General features: G+C 33.2%; 2 protein-coding genes across 2 annotated transcripts; one reads left to right on the forward strand and one right to left on the reverse strand.

Annotated features, from left to right (window-relative positions):
- Positions 1–418: 418 nt before the first annotated feature.
- LOC140431862 (THO complex subunit 6 homolog) lies at positions 419–6,850 on the forward strand (the record flags this gene model as incomplete). The annotated part of the gene is made up of 3 exons (XM_072519738.1): positions 419–732; positions 6,254–6,416; positions 6,683–6,850. Coding segments are annotated over 3 exons (645 nt in total), but the record flags the coding sequence as incomplete, so codon positions are not given.
- A 4,651-nt stretch (positions 6,851–11,501) lies between these two features.
- On the reverse strand, positions 11,502–22,345 carry LOC140431863 (uncharacterized; the record flags this gene model as incomplete). The annotated part of the gene is made up of 2 exons (XM_072519739.1): positions 11,502–11,929; positions 22,174–22,345. Coding segments are annotated over 2 exons (600 nt in total), but the record flags the coding sequence as incomplete, so codon positions are not given.
- Between the last annotated feature and the right edge of the window lie 5 nt (positions 22,346–22,350).

Below are 22,350 nucleotides of genomic sequence, written 5' to 3' on the forward strand. Positions count from 1 at the left end.
TATTTTTGTTTATTGATGGTTTTATCAGTTTCATTTTTCAAAATTAAAATAAAATTAGCAAACTAAAAAATGTTAAACTAAAGACTATTACAATACAGTTTTATCACAAGCAATTAGCCCATGTGAAAACTACCTTGTTGCAGGAGATATATATTGGTTCTTTGTCGATATTCCAGTAAGTATAAAAAATATTAATCAAAAATGCACGCGCTATCTCAGAGTCGATTTGTCACTAGTGATGAACATATTCTAGAATTATTATTAATACAATTGTTTGTGATTGGATTTAACTTACATACATAGGTAGATACAATCCATTGTAACACTGTTATTTCTATTTAAGTTTATCGAAAATTACAAATCCTGAAGCAGCTTTGAGCAAAGAGGACCTAACTCCGCGCTATAAAATTCAAGTTAAAATGGTTTCAATCAAATCAATAGCTTACTTACTACACAATCCCATTTACTTGTTGGAATTGTGGGAGAAATATTAGCCTACAGTTGGAAGTCAATCAAAAACACAAATCCTCAACCTGATTGGACTATTGATCTTCCAAACCAGAAAGATACATTTGAAAGTGCTGATGTCAATGTAATCAAGTTATATGCAGAGAAGAATCATATATTTGTGGGTTGTGGTGATAATAATATATATGTCTATGATTTGAATTATGGAAAGTTATTGAAGACTCTTACAAATCATACAGACTATATTCATTGTATATCAAACATGTAAGTATTAATGTTGTTTATTTCAAATTTATTAGATTTGAATTTCTGGATGACACCATCCATGTTCCTCCATGGTGTCATCTTTCAGCAAGGTTGATAGAAGCTAAATCTTTTATTTTGGTATATATGATACATGTAGATATTCTTGTTCAAATGCAAATGTACTACTACCTACTTGAATACCTTCAGTTGTTAGAAATATTGACGGAATTTTCTTTTATTTATCTGAGGGCACCAACTAAGTAAGCCTTTGATTTTTGAGTTACTCAAGTTCTATGGGAAGAAATGAACCAGTTGTTACAACAAATGTTTCAACCCAAGTTGTAATTGGTTGGTGTAGACAAGTTACCTACAACATTTGAGTACTACTTAGATCATTTTCAGTTTTAAATGAGTCTTCCATTCAGAAGTGAAATTTCTAGCAGTTTTTTGGCTACCCGTTTTCGAAGCATAAATTTGTATCTTGACAGTTTCAAAAATGTGTGGACTATACTAAATTCATTTAACAGAAAAGTAGCCGTCAACAAATGCATGTACAGAACACGCGAAACCTGATATTTATATAATTGTACAGGGTTGTATTAAGATTCTAGCAGTCTATAACATCTAAATTTGAAATGAATTAATTTATAATTTTTAGGATTACTGTTAAAATAATAGTAATCAATGATTAATCTTCCAAAGAAGTATACTTTAATATTAGTTTTTGTAAACTGTCATTCACACATCATTAGATAATTGTGGTATTAATCAAAAGGCAAAAAATAGAAAGTTGTTTTTATACATTTTACGCTTTAAGACCAATATTTGGAAATAAGTAATAATATTATCATTAATGATATAAAAAAGAAACCTCTTCTTGTGTAAAAGTTATAGTAGTAAAAGGGAAAATACTTATACATATATTATTGGGTAGATACATACTTATACATTTAACATTACATTAACATTAAAAAATAAAATTTATAAGTCGATGTTTCGATTTCGATTTAACATTTATTTGTGTCAGCAGAAACGAATGTATATTTAGAAGAATTGTGACGTCACTATTTTTGACTTTGATGCCGGTTATGTCGAAGATGGTTTGACATATCAGAATGCCGTTTTCAGTTTTTGATTCAGGAGACAAAACTATATATGAATCCATTGATAGATCGTCCCCAATATTGCATAGGCGACAACGCACAAAGGAACATACTTTGCGGATGTAAAACGAAAGGTTTTCTTTGAAAATGATGAAAAAAACTTTTTACTATTACATATAAGTAATATCCAATTACGAAAAATAAGTACTGGAAAACTACATAGGTACAATGAGTAAAATGGGTTACAGTTTTTCATTTTTAAAATATTCCATTTTGTTTATGTCGAGCAAAGAGCACAAAATCGCAAAGAATGGAGGAGTTTAAGGGAGGCCTATGTTTCGTATCTTTTATTTATCATTGCTACTCATTTCCACATCAAAAGCTAGATCCATCTTCAACCTGATGGGGACCTTCTTCAAGAGCCACAACCTCTCTTGCTATAAAAGTAAGAATGCTGCGATGCTACGTCTAATCTGTTCTTTTTTAGGGCGTTGAATCGTGGACCTTGAACGAAGATATGTGCAGAAAATTGGAAGCATTTGAGATGTGGCTGTATCAGAGAATACTTAAAATCCCGTGAACTGACCGAGTCACCAATGAGGAGGTCCTCAGAAGAATGAAGAAGAACCGAGAGGTACTGACCACCATAAAATCTCGAAAGTTACAGTACTTTGGACACATTATGCGAAATGAATCCAGATATGCCCTTCTATAAGCCATCCTGCTAGGAAAAATATTTGGACAACGGGGTCCAGGAATTACATGATGGATTTTTCAGACCTGTCGAGAGTCCATCCAAAAATGCTTGTCTTGATGAGGTGACTGACTTATCAATCCATGTTTTTCATTTAGTATGACCGGCGTTAATCCAAGTCTCATCTAAATAATATATTTTACGATTGCCATTCCTATAATCTTTTATCTGCCTTAAAAATTCTCTTCTCCAGATTACAAGGTCATCTCTGTCTGTAAGCATACTGTTCCTGCCACATATTTCAAATTTGAATTGAAGTTTTACGCGCTATCTCAGAGTAGTAGTACGTTTGAAATCAGGTAGATTGGGTCGTCGTTGACCTGTTGTAGAACTTTATCTATCGTGGGAATTTCATTTCTAAAAAAGAATTGATGCACTATTCTTCTTATCGCTCTAATAACTTTAAACACAGAACTATCCGATACTCTAACTTTATCGGCTACTCTTTTCTCAACAGCGGACAATATTAACGCCAGATTTTCTTGTAACTCGTGTTTATACACGTTTACAATTATTTCTTTAACGTTTACGCTTAAATGGCCTTTTTTCAATCTCTTTTTGGGGGGAGTTAAAGGTATGTTTACTTCATCGGCAGAATCCGTGTCTGACATATTAATTTGTTTCAGTGACTGTGTATACAAACCTGCAAAATATTATTTACAGGCTAATATTCTAATAAAATAATAGATGATAGATAGATAATAGATAATTGAACAGATATATTAAAAAGGTCAGTACTCAAAATCTTTATTTTCAAGGTGTTACAGAAGCGACCGATTTCGAGGCTTACAATATTTGCCTCATCCTCAGGCAAAAAACAATAGTTTGTTTTGTTAAAAAACAATAATATAGATATCGGCAATAAGAAGTTTTCCGCTTACATCCAGTTTACTGTCTGTCTTCATATTTTCCTTTATGACTCTATCTATTGTAGTGAGCTGATATGTTGATCATTATATATTATGTTGTTGTTGTCAAAGTTTTTTTATTAATCAAAAGGTAGGATTATCTTCTGGTTTGTAATAAAATTAAAAGTAGTTAAAGACAAATACACATACAGTATAAGCTTCCACATCCGGACTTTATATAGTTTAAAAACTTATGGAAGATGGAAAATCACATATTATGCAGTATGATGTCTTTTTTTGTTGTTTTTGCCACAGGTTCTTACAAGGTAAAGACCTAAAGCTCTTTACTTAGTAAGACCTTTTATTTACATACGTATATAATGATCAACATATCACCTCACTACAATGATAGTGTCATAAGGAAAAGATGAAGACAGACCGTACCCTGGATGTAAGCGGAAAACTTCTTATTGGCGATATCTATATTATTGGTTTTTAACAAAACAATCTCTTTGCTGGGCCTGAGGATGAGGCAAATATTGAAAACCTCGAAACCGATCGCTTCTGTAAAACTTTGAAAGTAAATATTAGATTGTGAGTATTGACCTTTTTAATATATCTTTTCAATTATGGACTGACACTTACAACCCTTTTATCATCATAACAATTATTATAATAGAGTCAAAATAATATTAAATTTACTTACTTCAGTTGAGAGAAAACAGCAAACACCTTAAAAATGTTCACAGTTCTAAGTTTATTTAAATAACACTATAATTATAAACCGACACTATAATTATGTTATTCAATCAACGATTATACCAACACACACACACACACACACACATATAAGTAAAAATTATATTAATTTAAAGACATAAATGTGATTCGTAAGGATTTTACTGAATCCATATCTGTTAAAACTGCAAATTATGCGTCTTTGTTTAGAGGTGTAGATTGTCGTTTCTTGTGAGTTTCTACTTGTTGATACGCTTTTGTATATAATCAGTTACAGTATAAGTGATTTTGTAACAAGGAGATACCTCTTCAGCATCTCTAGATTTTGGGAATGAATATATCACGCGTCCATAGTGTTGATATTCTACTTTTCTGTTAGGCGAATATAATATAACTAAAAATGTTTTAATAATATATTTACTAGGTCGGTTTAGCTATAGATTGTCTAAATTTTCTGTTGTCTGATTTTCACTTTGAGTAGAGCAAGATCCAATAGTTATTCTGAACTATGTATTATAAATTTTGTCATATTGGTGCCAATTTTTTTTCTTCCTGCTAGTGCTTTCTGCTATTCTAGTCATAATATCATCAAAACTGCAAAATTCCAAACAGCAGGTAAACATGGTTCTTTGTCATAATTAATCTAAATAATTCTGATACCATTTTCTAATGGACATAAAAATGAAGGTAGTTAAAACAGAGAGAACAAGACAAAACAAAAGAAGATGGAATCTGGAGAAGGAGTACAATAACTAAGAGAACAATATGTGACAACCTTAAAGGAAAATCTAACCGAAGGGAATAACACAGAGGAATGATGGAAAAATATAAAAGAATTCATTTTGAATTCGTCTGAAGAGGTACTTGGACAGAGGGAAATAAAAAGAAGGAAAGAAAGGTTCGATACAGATTGTGAAACCAAAATCAAACAGAAAAACCAAGCAAGAAATACTTACTTAAATGAATATCAAATAAAGAAGCATCACCAAAATGACTACAAAGAAAAAAGAAAGTAGCTGACCAATGTTGCAAAAACAAAAACAGACTGTGGATGAAAGAGTTTTGTTAAAGGATCTAGAAGATCCTTTAACAAAACTCGAAGAAAATAGTAATAGAAAATCACATGTCTATGAAAATTCAAAGACTGTTGAATAGGTCGTGTAGAATAAATGCAGGAAAATCTATCCCCCAAGAAAATGGGGGAGATATTAGGAGCAGGTAGAACAAGACCTCAAACCTTAAAAATGACTAACTGGAAATCTGGAAGTTTTGTAGTTGGCCATAGTGATTTAAATCTATCACAAATGGTAAAACAGTATTTTGTATATGCCTTTCTTTGTTGATATTATTTGACCTATATTTTTATTGTTGCTGTTCTGTCCAAATATATATTATGATCAAATGTTCTAATAAATAAAATATTCCTTGAGTTAGATTAGTGCTTTAGATTTTAAGATACAAATTTTAAGATTTCTAGATTTTTGACAAATACTATATAGTGATCTATATATTGTATCATTAATTACTATTTAAATGGGAATAAGCCACAATTAAAGGTTAAAATACGTTTATTGACGTTTCAATTTCCACTTCGGACATCGTTCTCAAAATACAAACAAAATGTTCTCTCTACAGCACTGCGTGGATGATGTTTTTGTGCCTTTGAGGGAAGTGTTCTTACTTTCTGCCTATGCATTAATATTATCCTTCTTATTTTTCGACAGAAATATTTAATCCACTGTATAAGACTCATGTGAAAATCTGGTTTGAATACTTTTGTTCTACCAATGTTCTTCGTTGTGGCACGTTTCATTTGGATGTGATTTGTGAAAATGGGAGTGCGGCAATGGGAATTACTGGCACAGGACCGACAAACATGGAAGGCAATAGTAAACGCGGCAAAGACTCACGAAGAGTTGTAGCGCCATTGATGATGATGATGATTTGTGTGTTAACATATGGAGATATGCTGTGCTGGTATCTTGATTTTATCTTCCCACTAGTTTTAATTTGCATTGAATTTCTAATTAGGTTGCTGTAGATAGCTGAAACCAATAAATAAACTGTAATTAACAGGTTTTCTATTATGTTTGCAGAGGCTCTGATTTTATTTCTGGCGCTGAGGATGGTGTTGTAAACATATGGGATACTAAAACCTATAAGGTAGCACACTCAATAGAGCCCCATAAAAATGATAAAGTAGCAAGGCCAGAATTAGGGAAATGGATTGGATCCGTCAGTGCCAATGAAGATTATGTGGTAAGTTATTTTTAGTTGACCTTCCCACTAAAACTTCAAATAAAACAAAAATATTTTGTTAACTTTGTCTTTGTCTTAACTTTTGTCTATCCCATTTCTGTGTACTTAGTGCTTACAATTTTGAAACTGTATTTCAAAATAAACATACAACTACTCAAGTAAAATTCGATATTCAGTACATAGCCTCCCGAAAATAGTTGATAGTTAATATCATATTTATTCACTCCGTTTATTCAAAACCGATTAATAAATTGTCTCAATTTTAGTTATGTGGAGGTGGTCCTAGGTTGTCATTGTGGCACTACCGTTTTTTATCAAACTCGACTGTCTTTCCAATAGATGACAGAGGCATTCATGTCGCTGATATTCACAAGGAAAAAATTCTAGCTGGCGGAAGATCCAAGCTTTTTATTCAACGCGCTATCTCAGAGTAAATAGTTTGCTGAAATACCTGTATCGTCAGTTACTATATATAGCGCGGTATATCAAGAAGAACCTTCCAAAATATTATGTTTGGCAGGTTCAAGTCCAAAGATTGATTTGTGTAGTATTTTATGTATAAGAACCAACAATTATCTATGTATTGAATATGTTTAAATAAAAAAGTTTTTATAAAACTGTGTAAAAAAAGTTGAAAATATTGTAGATCTATCCTACCCTAGACCTGTTGAAATTATTTTACTGACAGAATGATAGAACGACAATGAAGTTCGTTAAGTCCGATTATTGTAAACTTTTCTATGGAGAAATTTGAACAATTCCTACAATTTAGTGGACGAAAAGTCATTGTTGTGTTTCATTTTGAACGTTCTAGTAGAATAAAAATCCAACGGAAAATTTGACCACAGAATATACTGTAAAATAATGCACACAAACTGCTACGTCAATAACAAAGGATCTGCTAAAGATCCTGGAGATTTATGGTTTATTCCGTATTCCCCATAGTTGTGATTCAGAGTACATTGAAAGAACAAAACTTAGTGCAAACACTCGTTTGAGGGGCTTCAATATCACAATACTGTCCGGATGTGTAGAGCAGGTATGAAGAATGGTTTTGTTATAACGAAACTTCTCACAAGAGAAAAATCGAGCACTTGATTTATTCCATACAAAATGTAGGAAAAAGTAAAATAAATGAAAGAGATGGAACAGCATTAAGACGCATTTATAATGGAATATCGCTGAGCAACTTATCCAGAGTTAAGTGTTTTGTGAGTGACGCTGTTGGAAGACACGTTCAGCGTATCACCGAGAGGCCCACAAATTATAATTTGGTACTTACAAAGTAAGTTTTATAGTTGAAAAAAATTAGTAGGAATAGTGTTTGAAAAATGTCCATTTTGTTTCAGGCTAAGGGAAATCCACTTTTAACATTACAACAAAAGAAAAATAGATTAAAATTGTCAAAAGAATATAAATATTCTCGCGTTATTCGCAGAAAAAATGAAGATTTTCGTCTCGATTGATTGTCCTCAAGAGAAAAGTCAAATTTCCTGCGCTGTCATGATATGGAGCAGCATCTCCTTCAATGGTGTGGGCAAGTTCCATTTTGTCGATGGGATCCTACCTAAAATCTGACAAATATTGAAGATTTTAGAAGAATCTCTTTTAGCGATTATTGAACAAAGTTTAACATCAGTGGAAGATTGTGTCTTTCAGTAGCAAGGTTGCCATACATCAAAAAGTTTAAAATATATTGAAGATCATGGTATACCACTTCTGGAATGGGATTCTAACAGTACCGACCTATCCTCAATAAAGTAATGACCGCATGATTCCATTGAGAAGGAGTTTTTCTTTGGTATATGTATTCGGTGAAAAGCTTGGCCAAAGCCTGGATAATTTTATTTTCACCTAGTTTGATTGCTTCGATCACTACTCCGTCTTCGCCAGAGGATTTGTGATTTTTCATTTTTAAAAGTACCGTTTTGATTTCGTATGCAGTTATTTCTGGCGTTAATTCTGATCCCTGGTTTGTGATTTTGGACAAGGGCTGATCTTGCCTTCCGTCGGTGCTCTCATACATTTCGCGATAAAGGATTCGACCACCTCAAGGATTTTGATTCTATTATTAGTAATGTTTCCATCTTTGTTTTTTATCTTGTACATCTTTTTGCTGCCTATGTTGTTCGTATTTCGCCGTAAAACTTTTAAACTTTTGTTTTCTTGAATTACTTTAGATACTTATTTTGTATTGTTTTCTCTTACGTCTTTTCGGATTGACCGGTGGATATCTTTATATAATTTCTTTATTGTTGTGTAGTTGGAGCCGTATTTTTACTCAGCTGTCTTCTTTTACCTATTCTATTAGCTTTTTAGTATTTTGGCTTAGTTTTTCCTTATCGTTCAGAACGGAATGGAGCACTCCCTTTCCGTTTCTTTTAGAACCTTCATTATGCCATCTTCTGCTTGATCTACATCTTCAATTTGGTCTTGCAAGTCTTGTATATGTCTGGTTAGTGTATCTTCATACAGGTCGTTGTTTTCTGGGAGAATCAATTTCTTTTTTCTTGTTTTTAGGATCATCTTTGTTCTTTCCAATTTGACATTTAATAGTATCTTAGCTCGGATTAATCTGTGGTCGCTTCCTATTGAAAATTTGTTGAGTACTTTGACGTCGTTTATTATTTCTTTGCTGTTTGTTATGATATAATCTATTTCATTTTTGACACTGCCATCTGGGCTGATCTATGTCCATTTACTCTAAGGCTTTTTATCGAAAAAAGAGTTCATCATCAATAAATTTCCCTGGTGTAAGAAGTTCAGCAATCTTTGCCCTCGTACATTTCTTTCGCCATAGCCATACTTACCCATTGCTACTTCTGCATCATCTTGTTTAGACCCCATTTTCGCATTAAAGTCGCCCATAATTATTGTGTAATATGCTGGTGTAGCATGTAACGCTGTTTCTAGGTTCTCATAAACTTTTCAATTTATTCATCCGAGTGGGTAGTCGTTGGAGCATATGTCTGGATTACCTTAATGTTATATCTTGCATTTAGTTTGAAGATGGGATATACAATCCTGGGCTTAAGCTGATAATTTCAACTATATTTTGTGTGTGCTTTCTATGTATAATGAATCCTACTCCACCATTTGAAGTGTCTTCTTCACCTCTAAAATGAAATACGTGTCCTGATTTAAGAGTAATTTGGACATCTCTTCGTGTTAGTTCACTGAGGCCGATGATGTCCCTTTTATGTTTTTCAGCTCTTCCTCCAGTTCCATCATCTTCTGGTGATATAAGTTCTAACATTGTATAAAGTAATATGCATTTGTCGCTCTTTGTAGTAGCCTTTGTAGTTTCGTCTTTCATGGAAAATAACTTTTTTGGTTTTAAGCCATTAAAACGCCTCGCTTGGCTAGTGCGTGTTAGCGAGTTGGTTTGGAAGTGGTGAGAGGAAAGGGTGGAGATGGGAATGCTTTGGGTTTGGACATGGTTTCCCCGGGGATGGAAGGCTGGGGAAATCCATGAGCTCGCGTGGGCAGGTTTGCTATTCCTGAAGTAGATCTATTCCCTGCTGGGATCGCAGACAAGTATCAATCCGCTACCCCTAAACTTTATAAACTTTATTCATGTTGTCTTGTCGACTGAAGTGACTTTAATACTTTGGAATCGAATGTATGTGGTTTTTAACACAGAATTTCCGAATCAGATATTTTGTTCACAAGGTTTGTATGCTTTCCACTGTTGCCTCTTTCTGGCACTAGATTTCCTTCTATCTTCCTGCTAACAATGTTATTTACCTTAGAAGCTTGAAGTCCATGGATATTTAACAATTCTGTTTTACAGACACGTGTAGTTTTAGCATTAACATTAATGGAGTAGACTGAATTGCAGTTTCTATGCGATTCTCAATGTTTTTGCTTCTTTCAGTAGGACCTTTTCTTCTTAACAATAACTGTACTCTCGTAGAAAGAAAACGAGGTATCAAGCCAAACCCTCGCTCTCGCTCATTTAATACTCTTTATTATGTAATACCCATATAGGGTACCAGACCCACAAGAGTTTGTCAAAAATTCTTATCAGCAGCTCTAGGAATCAGTGAGCGAAGAGTTAATAGAGTTTGTAAAAAGAAACACAATACTTTAAAATTTTATTTAAAAATTCTGTTTTACAGACACGTGTAGTTTCAGCATTAACATTAATGGAGTAGACTGAATTGCAGTTTCTATGCGATTCTTAATGTTTTTGCTTCTTTCAGTAGGAACTTTTCTTCTTAACAATATCTGTACATCCGAATAAGTAGCTATTTTGCAACTCCCATGAACGAAGGTTCCAAAACTCACCAGGCACTTTTTTTTTTCGTTTTGTCGCTTACATATGATTGCCCTAAATTTCGTTGAATTTTTCTTTTTGATCTTGAATAAGAGTGTTCGTTTCTTTGTCTCCATCGACTTGTTGTAGTTAGCCGCGTGTGTTTGGTTTTGTCCTTTCTCTTGACGGACCTTGTTCATTGTCCTACAACAAAATGCAATAATATAACAAGCCACTACAATTATACTTTAATCTTGACTGGTAATAATGTGACAAGCCATAGTTAACAAAAAAATTACATTCCGCTGTATTTTCATCATTTGTGTCACTTCTAGATTGTACATAGTCAGGATCACGGTCACTGTCATCAAACGTCGACTCAACTTCAGTATTTTTCTTGCTAAAATCGTCAAAATTTTTAGTGGCTTGTTATACTATTACTTTAATCGTGCATAGCATTAACTCTTTTTGAACTCATGCGTGGCTCGTCATTGTTTCACATTAAGTCCTTTAATTGTAGATATTGGATTTGGTCTTTTAATGATATATATATTAAGCTCGATCGACTGATAGTAACGATTTTGTAAATACTATGATTACCTGCTAAACTGCAAGTCCGGTTTCTTTCCTTCGTATACTTTTAATCTAATAAAGCACATATTGTGTACTCATATTCTCTATGAGATCTGTAGGCATAACTATATTAAATTTAACGTTGATTTCTTATAGATTTAAATACATATAGTAATAAATATTAACAGCAGTAGTCAATTAATTCATTTTTATTAAAAACTTTTATTTGAAATAAATAAATATATTACAATAAATTACAGAAACCCGTGTCCAGCCACAACAGCTGGTATATATCCCTCTCCTCCCTCTTTACTTTTCACATAAAACCAACCTTTGACACTAGCGTCTACAAGAAACACGACATCCCCTTTTTGCACTGAAATGTTATTATCCCCGCTTCCTGAAAAGTCTGTAACAATGACTAACAAAGTATGTCGAACTCCTTTCGTTTTAGCATTCGCTGCGGCCCTCAAATACAACCTGTCTATACTTTTTTCGCCACAAGTACTAACAGCGTTTCGAGACCTCGTTCGACATCTTATACTTCCTCCTCCACCTTCGCAATCGGACTTGGAACTGAGTTTTTCGGTATCCGTTAGGTTTCCTGAAGGTTTCGGGAAGACATCGGTGCTTTTTTCCCAGCACGGAGCGAGTTTGTCATCTTCCGGTGGAGGAATTATACCTTAAATAAAAAGAAATATAACTTTTAATACATTGGTGTATTTAGATATGTCGTGTTTATATTTTACAGATTGAATTGTTTGAATAGGTAGTGCATTGAAGAATTAAGTTAAGTTTAGCAATTTAAAATAAATATAATTTACATAATTAATTATTACTAAAGATTAGTCACAGTTTAAAACGATATTTTCTCTTATATAAAGCCAACCTTCGTCACGTAATAAGCTAAGTAAACATCAAATATTGCATGACAAGTATTGAAAATATAGTGAGGGACAAGATCTATGCGAAATTTTATAGACCAACCTGCTGATAATCCGCTATTGATACCTATTGTAACACAGACCCCTAGAGAGATATTACAGAGTTGTGCTAACCTTTATCCAACATTCAAATAAAATTACCGGAGCAGTGTTGAATTTTGAATTATTAGTTTGTTTAAATATTTTTACAAATTGATCGGAACAATGGTTTTTAGCAGTAAACAATGTCGCAATATACTATTAAGCACCACTAAATTGATAGAAATAAAATCTTCCGTCCTTCCATGGAACTTCTGGCCTTCAAAGCGACATCAAGTCCTAATAACACGTCTCAGATTAGGACACACTTCTACAACACATGAATACTTGTTGAAGAAAGAAGAGGAACCAGTGTGTTTTGTTTGTGAATATAAAGTGACAGTGAAGCACATTTTGATTGAGTGTCCAATATACTCAGTGGAAAGACTATATCATCACTTTCCAAAAACATTAAAAGAACTTTTAGGAGAATCTAAATACGTAGCTGACTTGATAGAATTCTTGAAAACTATAAACCTTTTCAATAAAATTTAATACAATACATCAATAATTAAAATATATATTGTATACATTATTATGTAATTGATATTTTGTATATGCCTATGTATGTCTTTATCATTTTTGTATTTTTCTTATGCTAATAACCCTAAGTGGTTGAAGCAAAATAAATATATATACTATTAAAAAAAATACTTGCGTTCATCTTTTTTCTAAACATAGGACTGGCAAAATAAAATATTTTTTAGTTAAGAAAATAAGTAGACATTTTGTTTTGTGGGTTCGTCAATGAACATTTATTTATTATTGATATACACAAAAAGAAGTAAAACTTATTCCAAATCATCGTCATTAAATATTTTTGTGAAATGTTATCAAAAATATGATGTCTTTGTTTATAACACTTAAAAATAATTAAGAGAAATTCCTACGGTTGACCTAAATACAAATTTACAAACAATTTTATATTTCCGGTAATGCCTAACTACTTAATAAATACATTTTCGTAGAATAATTAAATGGAGCGGGATCATTGTCATAATATTTAAATAACGGAATAAGACATTCTTAAGCAGTATATTTTGTGGTACTTTCAGCCAGAGTTTGTCAAAAAAAAGTATTGTGATATATTTAGTAATTATCAAAGAAAAATATCTGGTGGCCATAGGAAAGTGATGTTCGTTTACCTGACGAAAATGAACCTACGGATAACTTAGAAGATGAAGGTGTGAGCAAAGGAAGAATTTGTGTGTAGCTGAGCAAAATATGGTGTTTGATGTATTTGATGGACTTTCTTTAAAAATGACCAAATATGAACCTGTTAAGCAAACGGCGGTTTTAACAAAAATTTCTTGTGCAACAGTGTACCGTTTAATAAAGACAGGTTTTAAAAGTAGAACAACACGAAAGGATTTGGGAAGCTCTAAAAAAATTCAACCTCACCTCTTGGAACCTATTAGTGAGACAATATATAATATGTATGCAGCTAAAGTTGTGCCTAAACTAAACAATATCATGGCAAAATTAAAAGAAAAACATATTGTTGATGATTGTTCCACAAAGACTTTGGGAAAATATTTGACCAAAAATGGTTTTAAATATAAAACTGTCAATAAGAGACAAACCATAATGGAAAGTAGCCGCCTAATAAAATGGAGGAATGAATATATCGAAAAAATTTCACAATACCGCAGTGAGTGTCAAGAAATTTATTATCTGGACGAGAGTCGGTTTGATTCTCACGAAACGATAGATAAACCCTGGACAAACGGTACAAGAAAATGCCAAATAGATGTACCCCATTCTAGACGCCAGCGAATTTGCATATTACATTGCGGAGGACAACATGAATGGGTGAACGATGCGTTATTGTTAAGTTCCAAAAGTATTAAAGACAGTTCTCTAGACTACCACCAAGACATCGAAGGGACGCTTTTTGAATCGTGGTTTGAGAATACATTACACCAAAGTTAAAAGAAAATAGCGTGATTGTTATGGACAATGCATAATATCACTCCAGATGCATTAAAAAAATTCCAACCAAACAGAGTAGGAAGGATGAAATCAAGAATTTTTAATAGCCGAAGACCTATATTTTGAGGATCATTACACCAAAGATCAACTAATCCAGGTTCTTCATACAAAAGTCGTAACTAAAGAACGTATTGTAGATAAATTAGCCACTAACAATGGACATATGGTTTTACCTCCATATTACTGTGTGTTGAATCCCATAGAATTGTTATGGGCTCAGTTAATAAACACATCTCCAAAGGACACCCAAAGAGTTGTCGAACAAATAAAAACAGAGTTCAAAAATATCAGTGCTCAAAACTGGCAAAATCCAATAAAACATGTAAAGAAAATTGAAAAATATTACATGAAAAATGCCCCACCCTTGAAGAAAATTATTATTAATTTGGGTGAGAGTGACGAAGAGAACGATAATGACGATTAGTTGGAATAACTGTTAATCTAACTCGAAGATCCCAAATGAATGTGAATTTCCGAAGTGGCTAGTATACCATTTAATTTATAATAGTGAAAAAACCAATGGGTAACTTTTTGTGGCATTGCATGTGACATGTAAGTAAATAAAAACTATTTTTGAAGTTATACCTCTTTAGGCGCGATTGGGAAAAATTGATGAGAGTGAATTTTTATAAAATTTACAGTATGAAGTACGCGCATATTCACAGCATGAAGTTAGTTGCTACATCTAAATCTTTTAAGTTAGGTATTAATGCAAATAAAGTGTGAAAAAAAATATATTGGTGTTTTTGTTAATTCGATGATTTGTATATTGTATAATGTATATTTTTGTGTGTAAAAATCGAGCTGGTTCATTAGTTTTCATCTACTTTATAATTACGTAGAAATTACATTTATCCGTTACTTTAAAACCTCACTGTATAATATATTAATATTAAGTGTTCATTGACGAACTTAGCACGGTTAATAAAAAAACTTGTAAATCCACCAAAAGAAAATTTTTATTTTCGTAACTGAAAAAATATTTTATTTTGCCAGTCTTAATTTTGAAAAAAGGTGAAGGTAAATTTTTCTAAATACTATATTATGAGGTAGTTTACTTTAAAAATAATCAGTATTTCGATCAATTGGTAACAACATTTAAGTACAGAATTTAATAATTCGAAATTCAACACTTTATCCGATAATTTTATTTGAATGTTGGATACAGATTAGTACAACTCTGTAAATGTCTCTCTGGGGGTCTGTGTTACAATAGATATCAATATAGGATTACCAGTAGGTCGGTTTTTAAAATTTCGCATAGATCTTGCGCCTCACTATACTAAACCACATTGTTAACATTCCCTAGGGTATCTCTATGGCGAGAAAAACAAAATTTACAGCCCCTAGGCCTGGTTAGCCTTTTGATGGGTAAGGGGTATTAAGAATTCCTTGGCTCAAAATAGCAAAATCTACGATACGGATATACACATGGAATGAAGAAGTCTTTATATTTAGGAAAAGTTTGAAAATTTTGTTCAGGAGACTAAACGTTTGAAGTTATCAATAGGGTATAAGCGAATTGCGATGTCCTGGCTTAGAAATATGCATATCCTAAGGCGGTATTTAATTTGACATTGCATATATTAAGAACTTAGAATAAACTATATTCTTCAAGAAACAAAAGATTTAGAAACTCCATCAAAAGAGTATATAGAGTCAAATACTAGAAGAACAAACAAAAAAATGGAAACACGCCAAAAAAAAAACTTAATATTTAACTTAAGAAATTCTAAAACTTATGAATTGTTAAGAAACGGTAGAACAAATACAGAGCTCTTCTTCTTCTTCGCGCGACTAGGATTACTCCTGTTTGTCTACCTCATATTTTGTTTCAGTCGTTGTTGACTGTACATTATCTTGTCTATTCTGTATTACATTATCTATCCACCTTTTTGGCGGCCTTCCAACGGGTCTTCTGCTATAAGGCTTGCTGTTTTTACAAATGTTTGCTAATCTATCTGGTCCCATTCGGTTTATATGTTCGTTCCAGTGTTTTTTTTCTTGTTTTTATCCACCTGTTAATATTTTGAATTTTGCATTGTTCGCGTAAACTTCTATTGGTTTGTGTGTCTCTTAATGCTATGCCCGCTATTGATCTTAATACTTTCATTTCGATATTGTTGATTTGTTGTTTCGTCTTTCTTGTATCGGTCCTTGTCTCTGCTGCATATGTTAGGATTGGTCTTACTGTTGTCTTGTATACTTTCATTTTGCTTTCCATGGTCAGATATTTGTTTCTCCGTATGGTTTCTCGGAGGCAACCACTTACTCTTGCCGCTTTTGATGCTTGCCTTGTGGCCTCTGTTCTTATATCCCTGTCACTAGTGATCTCTACTCCTAGTTAATTGAATTTCATTACTTGTTCTACAATTTTGCCGTCTATTTCTAGTTTGCATCTACGCGGCTCTTTACTGATCACTATACATTTAGTTTTTTCTACTGATATTCTCATATTAAGTTTGTTTGCTGTGATATTGATATTGAAGGTGTGGAGCTGCCTTTGTAGGTTCTCTTCGTTATCAGCAATTAATACTGCATCATCGGCATAGCATAGTATCGTGATTTTATGCGCTCCCATGTGGTATCCGTGTCGTTTCTTACTTCGTGATTATTTGATTCATCACCATATTGAATAACAATGGGCTGAGCGGGTCTCCTTGGCGGATTCCTCCTTTTAGTTCTATGCATTCTGTTTTCTCTGTTGGCATTATAACTCTGGTCTTGTTGTTCTTGTTAATTTCATTAATTGTCCTTATTATCTGATGGTCTATTTGTTCAGCTTGTAATAAATTTAAGATGTCATTTCGCTTCACCCTGTCAAAAGCACTTTTTAAATCTACAAAGCACATGTATGCTGGTTTTCCATATTGAATAGACTTCTCTATTATTTGTCTGATAATAAAAATTGCGTCTATTGTGCTGCGGTTCTTTCGGAAGCCTTGTTGTTCATCTGCCATGTTCGCTTTTTTCCTCGATTTTATCTTTTATGACTGCCGTTAACAATTTTAATGTACTATTCATCAGACTAATGCCTCTATAATTTTCAGGATTTCTCGAGTCTCCCTTTTTAAGTATCGGTAGCAGGAGACTTTCCTTCCATTCTGCTGATTACTTTCGGGTAATTACAATTAATTAAATACAGAGCGTATTGAATATTACGATGAAGACCAAGATGTCATCAGTATGGGGCATCAGTGTCCCCATCAGTAATTTAACGATGTTTATACTACTGATGAAATACCGGAGGAAAGGTTGAAAGCCTGATTTTATAGTACTTCCCAAGAAAACAGCAGGCAAAATGGTACAAGAAATATAGATTAATTAGTCTGATGAGCCACACATTGAAGATTTTTCTTTGCATAGTATAGGAAAGAATAAGAAGTCGATATAAACTGCGAGGCATAGGTTAGAGATATAGCTTAATATTAAATAAACAATAATACAACTGTATAAATCAATTAAGTCACTTAGCTACAGCAACAAATAGCACTATTTTTTTTGTTTTTTCTATTCAAAGAAATAAATAATTAAATTAAATTTATAAGTTGACACACGCGAGACAGATCCATGAAACGAATTCGAAAAATCACTTGAAAAATCGAAAAATTATTAGGCGCTATTTTTTAACTGGAATATCTGGGGGGAGTCAATAGAATAGGCGTATTATCTCGTGGTTATCGAAACTTTCACTTCGTCATGACATTTAAGCAAAAAAAGTGACTTTTTTCATTCATTTCAATATAGTGAAAAAACTACGCATTCTAGATAAAAACGTTCAAAAGACGACCTGCTTGATAATACTTGCTTTTTAAAATGAGATTTATTAAATTGAAAAAGGTTTATAAACAAAAAAAGTTATTGCAAATTAAACCCGAAAGTAAGCATGTTTTTTAATTGTTTATAATTATTAAAATAAACAATAAAAATATTTAAAGCACATTTCATAATGTGAGTTTTTATGTTGTTACTACATTTGCGAATGATATGTACAATCGGTCTAGTAGTTTTTAAACAATTATATTTGTTTATTTAAACGGTTTTAAATGGTGATTTAAATTATTTGTAGGTATGAAGATAAGGATCCGTTACTAAAGAAGTTTGAGAGGCCATGTAATCATTCAAGTAACAGCTTTAAACCCATTAATATTAAATATCTGATATAAGACGATTAAGGCAATCTTTTTACGCTACAACTGATAATCAGAGCATGATACAATATTTATATGATAACTGTTGATACCGTAGAAAGAAAACGAGGTATCAAGCCAAACCCTCGCTCTCGCTCATTTAATACTCTTTATCATGTACTACTCATATAGGGTACCAGACCCACAAGAGTTTGTCAAAAATTCTTATTAACAGCTCTAGGAATCAGTGAGCGAAGAGTTAATACAGTGTGTAAAAAGAAACACAATACTTTTGCACTAAACGAACGAAGAGGGGGAGATAAGGTTTCTCATAAAATAGTAAAGATAAAGAAAAATATTTTTGAATTTATTGGAAACCTAAATGGCTGCGAAAGTCACTATGACAGATCAAAATCAAAGAGGATCTTTTTACCTAAAATATATAACTCAAAATGAACAGATTATAACCATAACTCCAGTTTGACGATGTTTGCCATATTTTTAGAACAAAATTTAATATCGGATTTTTCCCCTGCATCTGATTGCTGTTCTCTGTGTACTCGATTAAAGCACAAAATTAAAATAGCAAATGATGACAAGGAAAAAAGCGACTTGATATTACAGTATAAAATTCATAATAAAAGAGGCAAGGCTTTTTATGAGTTAGCAAGAGAAGTGCCACCGGATTCGATCACTTTTTACTTTGCTATGCAGCAATTGCAGCTCCTTTCACGAAACCGAAGCCATCATTCTGAAGGGAAAAAGGAACAGGCAAAGTGTTAAATTACAATGTGCGGGAGCATGTCACCAAAGAAACAAGTAAAGTACCTAGGAGTGACATTGCACCAAAATGGAAAATAGGGGGAGCACGTGCGGGAGGTGGTCTGGCAGGCTGCGAATAGTGCGGCTGAGTTGGGGAGGGTGATGCCTAACATTGGGGGACCCATATCCGAAAGGAGGGGGGTTTTACACGGTGTTGTACAGTTGATTGTCCTCTACGCGGCACAAGTCTGGAGCGAGGCGGTAGAGATAATGGCCGATAGGAGGCTCATGACACAAGTGGACAAAACAAATCTGTTGCGAGTGGCAAGAGGACTGTGTCTGCGGCAGCCTTGTGGACCATCACTGGATGTGTTCCGTTGAGTGTTTTGGCGGTGAAAAGAAAAGAATTCTATAAGAGAAGAGGCCCAAACCTTACTGTGGCCGAGAGAAGACAGGAAAGGGAAAGGTATGTGACACATACGATGTTAGATTGCAGCAGCTGGATAGTAGAAAGGAACAGAATGGAGAGAGAGACAGGTGTGAATTTTGTTACAGTGAGAGAAATGATTGAGAGAATGATTGAAAATAAATCAGGTTGGATTAACACACACAACTATATCCGTGCAGTGATCAAGAAAAAAGAAGAAGAAGTAAGACAGCTAGACCAACGGCAAAGGTAAGAGTGAAAGATGCTGGAAGTTGAAGCTAGAAAAGTGGGTCAGACTGTGGGGAAGGAGGAAATGCCCGTCTGGGAATGATGCCGTACTAGAAGCAATGAGGGTCTTCTACGCGCTACCTGGAACAAGACGGGGAGCCTCCTTGTTGATGAATGTGGACGTGGATGAATGGAGAATGAATGAATGAAAGTAGTGCTTCGGAAGCGATGTCGGCCTTACAGGGGCCATTCCGTTTCCGGATCGCTGGATGACAGAGGAGGGTCTGGTTTCAATCAGATGAAAAGCCTTTCATCTGATTGGATTCTGTATGATGTTAATCAATTGCAATCATATTTAAAAAAATTGATGGAATATCAGATGTTAAAAGAATTATATTGAAGAAAAGTCATCCTCCACCAATAACCATCTTACTTGCTTTGAAAACTTTAGGTTCGAAAGTAACTCTGAAGTTCCTAAAACGTTGCTTAAGAAAGGTAAAAAAGACTCACAATTGACACTACAAATCGCGAGATTAGGAAGACCACTAAAACAAAAAAGAATTTGGAAATACGTGAGAAGAAGAGGAAGACCTTAAATGGTATATCGACATTCTAGAAAACCGAGAAGATAAAACTGCTAATGAAGGTGATGAAATAGAAAAGAAATGTGATTATCTAGATGATACAGGCCAACATATTTGAGAAGCTTTGTTTTATAAATAAATAATTGTATTTTCGTATGCTGGTGTTTTATTTTTGACATTTAGGTATTTATTTATTTAAAAAATGAAAGCTTTAAAAATTGGAAACTCCGAAATTGAACACCAAACTCCAACTTTTTGTCAAAAATAATGTTATTAATAAAGTTTTGTAGATAAATCAAAATCATATATTTTGGATTTAATACGTTTTGCTCAGTTGCTCCTCAATTGATGTAAGTTCGTTTCCTATCACATACGTACATCGTCTGGCCGTTTTTCAATGTACCTCGAGTATATTGTCATGTTAGAGTTCTCTTGGTTGTCTCATTCAGCACTTTTCCACTGAGAATGATCTTGTTTTAATCATTTTGTCCCCGGTCGGTACATGATCATTTCACATCAATCTGCTGTGTTTATATATCCCTACTTGTTTTTTCATCAATTCTTTAAAGGTTTTTTATTACTGCAAGTTACAGCACTCCCTCTATATTCTTACTGAATCGTCATTTGCTTAACAACTGTTTTGTAAATTAAATCAGCTATTCAATTTTCTCATATTTTTGTTTCTCGATAGTGTATCTGTTTACTGGATTTACTTGTTATTCTAATTTTCTCTCAAGATTTCCGTGGGTTGATAGAGTAATGGCTAGTTGCTTGAACTCCGTCAAGTTTTTTTTTATTCATATTAGTTTATCCATAATTAGAATAAGAAGTAAAGGACGTATCCCAGTACCAACCCGGGAAGAATCGGTTAGTTCTGCGTCTTCTCTTTTTTTGTTACTCTGATACATTTTTTCGATCATGTTGATTATGTTTAGTGGTATATTTCTTATATATAACAAATAAGTTTATTATTAGCTTAGTTTACCTCTGCGCCGAAAAAATTTTCCAGGTCTATCAAACATAGTTTTGCCCTCTATTGTATTGCGGAACTTTTAGTTCCAGTTGAGTGGCTACGATGATGATGTCGGTATATGATTTTTCAGATCTAAAGTTTTTAGTTAAAGCTTTAATAAGTTAGTGTAGTTGTTCATCTGTTACTATTACTAGTGATTGCAAGTAATCTCTCGATGTTTAATCTCTTTTTGTTGTCCTCTGATTATTCTCAATATTTTAGAGATATTACATAAAGTATTTTTTCTGTATAAAGTTCATGTGTCTCATAACTATTTCCAACTTGACTTTTATTTTAGAAAAAGCCTTATTTTTTATAATTCAAAGGTAATCAAGTAAGGTAATAATCAATTTAGAATTCATCTGATGCCTCTAATATTTAGAATTAGTTAGATCTAATAAATGACTGACACAAAGATGTCATAAAGGGATCGGGCAATAACTAAAAAAAGCAAAAACCCTAGTGCTTTATCAAAATTAGCAAAAGAAGTTCAATTAATCAACCAACAATCAACAGGTCATACGCTGCCCATGCAGTGGAAACTAACGTTTATATGAAAATCAAAAGAAACTACAGAACCCATATTATAAGTAAACATCTGCATAACATTGCCCTGCAAACGACTTACAATCTGTGATTGCACTTAAAAGGATATAGAGCTCATTCCGCATAAAGTGATAAAAACAAGTAAAAGCTATCGACTAAATAAAATTTTATATTTTTTACAAAACTATTCCCGATTTTTTACATTGACGATATAATTACATACCTAAAGGCAAACAGGCAGCATAACTGACATAGCCTTCTTCTGCGTGAGGCGTTTGAACATAAAGCCAATGTTGATTCTTGAAAACGGCGTTCACAACCATTCCTAGTGGTAGAGATATTTCTGCTTGATATCCTCCAACTCTTGTTTGATATAGGACGCTACTCTGAGATAGCGCGT

This window comes from Diabrotica undecimpunctata, unplaced genomic scaffold (genome assembly GCF_040954645.1).
Source record: "Diabrotica undecimpunctata isolate CICGRU unplaced genomic scaffold, icDiaUnde3 ctg00002161.1, whole genome shotgun sequence".
Lineage (NCBI taxonomy): Eukaryota > Metazoa > Arthropoda > Insecta > Coleoptera > Chrysomelidae > Diabrotica > Diabrotica undecimpunctata.